Here is a 6,686-nt window from a genome sequence, read left to right as displayed (position 1 = left end):
CAAGAGTGAACGACTGAGTGACGTTTACCTCAGGTGATGAGACGGAGACGACGATGATGCTGATCGTTAGCATGAAATTCTGACTGTAAACATCAGGTGAAATTTGGAATGGATTCTTTCACTGAGTTTCTCTGAGTGTCTGATCTGAATAAAGTTGGTGTGGATGAATCCTCCTCCACTCTCCTCCACTCTCCTCCACTCTCCTCCACTCTCCTCTACTCCACTCCACTCCACTCCACTCCACTCTCCTCCACTCTCCTCCACTCTCCTCTACTCCACTCCACTCCACTCCACTCCACTCTCCTCCACTCTCCTCCACTCTCCTCTACTCCACTCCACTCCACTCCACTCCACTCTCCTCCACTCTCCTCTACTCCACTCTCCTCTACTCCACTCCACTCCACTCCACGCCACTCTCCTCCACTCTCCTCTACTCCACTCCACTCTCCTCCACTCTCCTCTACTCCACTCCACTCTCCTCTACTCCACTCCACTCTCCTCCACTCTCCTCCACGCCACTCTCCTCCACTCTCCTCCACTCCACTCCACTCTCCTCCACTCTCCTCCACTCCACTCCACTCTCCTCCATTCCACTCCACTCTCCTCCACTCTCCTCTACTCCACTCCACTCTCCTCTACTCCACTCCACTCTCCTCCACTCTCCTCCACTCCACTCTCCTCCACTCTCCTCCACTCCACTCCACTCCACTCTCCTCCACTCTCCTCCACTCCACTCTCCTCTATTCCACTCCACTCTCCTCCACTCCACTCCACTCCACTCTCCTCCATTCCACTCCACTCTCCTCCACTCTCCTCCACTCCACTCCACTCTTCTCCACTCCCCTTCATTCCACACCCATCCACGCCACTTCCCTCCACTCCACTCTCCTCCACTCCATTCCACTCTCCTCTACTCCACTCCACTCCACTCCACGCCACTCTCCTCCACTCTCCTCTACTCCACTCCACTCTCCTCCACTCTCCTCTACTCCACTCCACTCTCCTCTACTCCACTCCACTCTCCTCCACTCTCCTCCACGCCACTCTCCTCCACTCTCCTCCACTCCACTCCACTCTCCTCCACTCTCCTCCACTCCACTCCACTCTCCTCCATTCCACTCCACTCTCCTCCACTCTCCTCCACTCCACTCCACTCTCCTCCACTCTCCTCCACTCCACTCCACTCCACTCTCCTCCACTCTCCTCCACTCCACTCTCCTCTATTCCACTCCACTCTCCTCCACTCCACTCCACTCCACTCTCCTCCATTCCACTCCACTCTCCTCCACTCTCCTCCACTCCACTCCACTCTTCTCCACTCCCCTTCATTCCACACCCATCCACGCCACTTCCCTCCTCTCCACTCTCCTCCACTCCATTCCACTCTTCTCCACTCCCCTTCATTCCACACCCATCCACGCCACTTCCCTCCACTCCACTCTCCTCCACTCCATTCCACTCTCCTCCACTCCATTCCACTCTCCTCCACTTGCCTTCACTCCAGGCTGCTGGATTAAGCAGTTCCCACAGTGAAGTGAGGAGCCTGAGGTTGAGGAACTTCTAACCCTCTGATCTTCAGCTCTGTAGTGTAGTGTGTTTTACTGCAACTCTCACACACATTCTCTCAAATCTGTCCTGACCTGAACAAACAGCAATAAAGTAAGAGAGCCAGAGGGAAATAATACACTGCTCAAAATAGCGCTCTGTTCTCACCTAGCAGACTCTTCTTTCTCTCTAGAAAAGTCTTTGTTTCTTTCTCTTTCATGTTTCCTTAAGAGTTTATAAAACAGAGAGAAAATAATTTAGAACATCAAAGTTTCTTCTTTTCTTTCTTTCTTTCTTTCTTTCTTTCTTTCTTTCTTTCTTTCTTTCTTTCTTTCTTTCTTTCCTTCCTTCTTTCTTTCTTTCTTTCCTTCTTTCTTTCTTTCTTTCTTTCTTTCTTTCTTTTTGTGTGTATGTGTGTCTATGTGTGTTTTTAATTAATTGACACTGCAAAATTCAGACAAAAACATTTATTTCAAATCTCAAATACTGTTTCAGTTGAAAATATACACTCACAAATATCCTGTATATTTATAGCTCCTGATATAAACACTCGTTTGGCGTAACGATTTATGAAAAAAAAAAAAAACAATAGTGTAAATTATGAAACATTTATAAATATTATAATTATATATACTGTATATATTTGTTTACATTTTTACATTTTTTTTGAAAAAAGAAAAAGTTTAGAAAGAAAAAGTGTAAGTCCCTGGTGTTTGCTCGGTGTTTGGCCGCAGTGGCCCTTATGGTCCTCACTCAGGGCCTTAAGCCAAGCCATCACAGACGTAATACATAAAACTCCCCGCTCTTACATTGTTGTCTCTTCCCACTCCAACTCAACATCACCTGAAAAAAAAAATGATGATTATTCAGATGAGGGATTTACTAAACGAGACAAACTGCAGTATTTGTTTGCTGTAAGTTACACTTCTATTTCTGTGACTTTACCTTCCATGGCATCCAGTGAGTCCATTTTCTCCAAAGCAGAATAGTTCACGAACCAGATGGACTGACTGTTGCCTTTGCTGGTCAACAGATCCAGAGTGCTCTGATACAGAAACATGTACTGAGCCTGTGGAACAAAGAGTGTGACAGAGTGTGTGTTATTGAGGGAGTGTGTATGAGAGTGTGTGTGTGTATGAGAGTGTGTGTGTTTGAGGGAGTGTGTATGAGAAGCCACGTTCACACTGCAAGTCTTAATGCTCAATTCGGATATTTTGCTCAGATCTGAATTTTTTGTTTGTTCACATTACCTTTTAAAATGTAGCCTATATCAGATACCAGTGTGAACTGTTTGCTGTTTCGAACTGACCCGCATGCGCAAACGAACAATAACAATGACGTCACACGCAGCACGCCGTTGCGCTGAAGTTGGCGAGGTTATGGAGGAAGTAAGCGTTTTCGCTTTTCTTTCTAAATGTTTGTGTAATGGCAGCACAGAGACGCAGTGTTTTGAAAATTTTCGGATGTCGAGAGCAACTTTTGATTATTTGATCCATTTTGTAGCCGTAGTCACGTTTGTGTGCGCACTCGCCGGCGCATAATTGTGACGAACGTCGATGATTGAAGTCGCATCAAATCCGCCTTGGTTGTTCACACTGCAGCCACATTGGAAAAAAATCAGATTTGGGTCTGATTCAGGACCACATATGGAAGTGGTCTGAATCTGATTTGAAAAAATCAGCTCTGGGTTAGATTTGAGTTCACACGACTCCTGAAGAAGTCTGACCTGGTCACTTGACCACAAAAAAATCAGATTTGGGCCACTTTTACCTGCAGTGTGAACGTGGCCAGAGTGTGTGTGTGTTATTGAGAGAGTGTGTATGAGAGTGTGTGTGTTATTGAGAGAGTGTGTGTGTATGTGGGAGTGTGTATGAGAGAGGATGTGTGTGTGTGTATGAGGGAGTGTGTATAAGAGTGTGTGTGTGTTATTGAGAGAGTGTCATTGATAGAGTGTGTGTGTTATTGATGGAGTGTGTATGAGAGTGTGTGTTATTGAGGGAGTGTGTATGAGAGTGTGTGTGTTATTGAGGGAGTGTGTATGAGAGTGTTTGTGTTATTGAGGGAGTGTGTACAAGCGTGTGTGTGTATTATTGAGGGAGTGTGTATGAGAGTGTGTGTGTTATTGAGGGAGTGTGTATGAAAAAGTGTGTGTTATTGAGGGAGTGTGTACAAGAGTGTGTGTGTGTTATTGAGGGAGTGTGTATGAGTGTGTGTGTGTGTTATTGAGGGGGTGTGTATGAGAGTATGTGTTATTGAGGGAGTGTCTATGAGAGTGTGTGTGTATGAGGGAGTGTGTATGAGAGTGTGTGTGTTATTTAGGGAGTGTGTACAAGAGTGTGTGTGTGTTATTGAGGGAGTGTGTACAAGAGTGTGTGTGTGTTATTGAGGGAGTGTGTACAAGAGTGTGTGTGTGTGTGTGTGTGTGTTATTGAGGGAGTGTGTATGAGAGTGTGTGAGACTAACCAGGTTCTGCACCATGCACATCCTCTCACTGCGCAGTTCTGCCACCAGGCCGTACACATCCACAAAGTCATGGTCTCTGACATGCTGAATCAGGTGGTCTAGAGCTATAAAGACTCCTGTTCTACCCACACCAGCACTGCACACACACACACACACACACACACACACACACACACACACACACACACATCTGGACTTTTTGTAGGCTCTACTAGTGTTCAGCACTTGGTGCATGTCACAGAGCAGAAACGGGTTTGATATCACCAATAACTTTGAAGATACAATCATTAATGTAAAAAGAAAAAATAAACTGAATATTAGTTACATATAAAACATCCTTATTTATGCTGGAAAACATCTGGAGTCACTGTGAGTCATCAGTCAGACACATTACGTAACATAACATAATGCAACATTATATATTCTCTTAATGATGTTTTGCTAAACACTAGCATCGTATCATAATGAACAAATTTCATTCCAAACTTTAAAATGGTAGAAGAGTCCCAGGAATTGGGAGGATTATACTGTATATAAAAGAACACACACACACACACACCTGCAGTGCACTGCGATGGTTGTGTTGTCGTTGCCTCTGTTGGACCTGACGGCCTTGACAAACTGGATTAATGTGGAGCTGGACTCAGGGACGCCGTGTTCTGGCCAGGAAGTGTAGTTAAAGTGATGAACCACCATGTAGTCGCCATGCTGGAGGCAGAAATCACACGTATACATGTGGTCATTTAATCTAACACATTAATGGGGTTTAGTGTATATGCAAGTTAGAGTCAAAATCCAGAGATTCTTCAGATCGTGTGAACAGAAGGTGAGGGTGAGACCTGATGAACGCACTGATATGTCCAGAATGCAGTGATATAAAGGGGGCGCTTAATTATGAACAAATCAGGTTATGATGAAATTGATACAGAACAGAATTGTCTGGAATAAAAGAAAGTTTGAATGGATGAGTGTGAAGAGAGAATAGACAGTTAAATGTACTATAATATAATAAACAGATCAAATGTAAAAGAAAAGAAAAGAAATATTTGGCAATTGTTCAAACTGGTAAAAGAGGAAAAAGACAGCAGCCAGCTAGTGTGTGTGTGTGTGTGTGTGTGAGTGTGTGTGTGTGTGTGTGCGTGTATGTATGGGTGTGTGTGTGTATGTGTGTGAGTGTGTATGTGTGTGTGTGTGTGTGTGTGTGTGTGTGTGTGTGTGTGTGTGTGTGTGTGTGTGTGTGTATGTATGTGTGTGTGTGTGTTTGTGTGTGTGTGTGTATGTGTGTGTATGTATGTATGTGTGTGTGCGCGTGTGTGTGTGTGTGTGTGTGCATGTGTGTGTGTATGTATGTATGTGTGTGTGCGCGTGTGTGTGTGTGTGCGCGTCTGTGTATGTATGTGTGTGTGTGTGCATGTGTATGTATGTATGTGTGTGTGCGTGTGTGTGTGCGTGTGTGTGCGTGTGTGTGCATGTATGTGTGTGTGCGCGCGTGTGTGTGCGCGGGTGTGTGTGTGTGTGTCACTGTAGTTTAAACCTTCTCCACTCTGAGTGCTCTGACAGTCCAGTCAGGATGCACGTCCTCTGTCAGCTTTGTAATGATGATGTCACCAAACACAGTGACCGGCTTGTTGTCCTCCGGCCAGTACTGATGACATCGGATCTGCACCGAGAGGCAACAACAGGACTAATCATGCTAACTGGGAGGCAATAAACAAGTGATGAAACATAGTGAATGCCATTTCTGTTTGTTCTCGTACCCGACCCTTCTCAAAGCACTGGGTGAGCATGACGACGGTTTTGGTCCTGGTTTCCCAAATCATTCTCCAGAAATCAGCCACGGTCCCAGGAAGAGGCCCCTGGGTGGCTATAAACTCATTAGGACACAGATAACCCTGCAGAACAGAGTGTGAGGAATAAATCAGGTTACAATTTTATACAGAAATCATAAGATTTAATACACAATTTTCAGTTGATTGTCACACAAAAGCTATTTCATTTTAGTTCTATATAAACATCCAACAGCAGGATTCTAGACTCTATAAGCTCAACACATGTATTATGGATTCTACATAATATACTTATACTTAGGAGAATGTCTCTCATGTCTGAAGCTCCAAGCTCTTCCTAAATAAATGTGACGTGAAGAGACATACGGCTAAGTACGGTGACCCATACTCAGAATTTGTTCTCTGTATTTAACCCATCCAAAGTGCACACACACAGCAGTGAACACACACACACACACACACACACACACACCGTGAACACACACCCGGAGCAGTGGGCAGCCATTTATGTTGCGGCGCCCAGGGAGCAGTTAGTGGGGTCCGGTGCCTTGCTCAAGGGCACCTCAGTCGTGGCCGGCCAGAGACTCGAACCCACAATCTTATGGTTAGGAGTCAAACTCTCTAACCATTAGGCTACGACTTCCCCTATGTCTTCCACTAGCGATGAAGTTCCCTCACCACCTCATGTGCATTTTCTGCCTATGCTTTAAGTCTTCAATGTCTGTTCAATGTCTGTTAAAGCAGAACCACTCCAAACTCCACACTGTGTGACCTCTCAGACTTCTCCTCACATTCGGTCTACATTCATGATGTATAATCTTAATGCGACTCCAACTGATACAAACATTCTAATGTAACTGCATGAAAGAAAAGCAGGTGGACACGGTGGCT

General features: G+C 45.0%; 1 protein-coding gene across 1 annotated transcript in view; it reads right to left on the bottom strand.

The window, feature by feature from the left end:
* Nucleotides 1-2,100: 2,100 nt before the first annotated feature.
* The window catches only part of ptprq (protein tyrosine phosphatase receptor type Q), a 59,934-nt gene continuing 55,348 nt past the window's right edge, over nt 2,101-6,686 (bottom strand). The window contains exons 52-57 of the mRNA XM_060878859.1: nt 5,766-5,900; nt 5,543-5,668; nt 4,568-4,716; nt 4,009-4,144; nt 2,491-2,614; nt 2,101-2,388 (exon numbers count right to left, since the gene is read on the bottom strand). Coding sequence (XP_060734842.1) covers nt 2,351-2,388; nt 2,491-2,614; nt 4,009-4,144; nt 4,568-4,716; nt 5,543-5,668; nt 5,766-5,900 — 708 coding nt within the window. The 3' untranslated portion in view covers nt 2,101-2,350. The remainder of the gene's footprint in view (nt 2,389-2,490; nt 2,615-4,008; nt 4,145-4,567; nt 4,717-5,542; nt 5,669-5,765; nt 5,901-6,686) is intronic.

The sequence above is a fragment of the Tachysurus vachellii genome, chromosome 9 (assembly GCF_030014155.1).
Source record: "Tachysurus vachellii isolate PV-2020 chromosome 9, HZAU_Pvac_v1, whole genome shotgun sequence".
Classification (NCBI taxonomy): domain Eukaryota; kingdom Metazoa; phylum Chordata; class Actinopteri; order Siluriformes; family Bagridae; genus Tachysurus; species Tachysurus vachellii.
The sequence above is the reverse complement of the archived record's forward strand: the minus strand, read 5'-3'. Positions and strand labels throughout refer to the sequence as shown.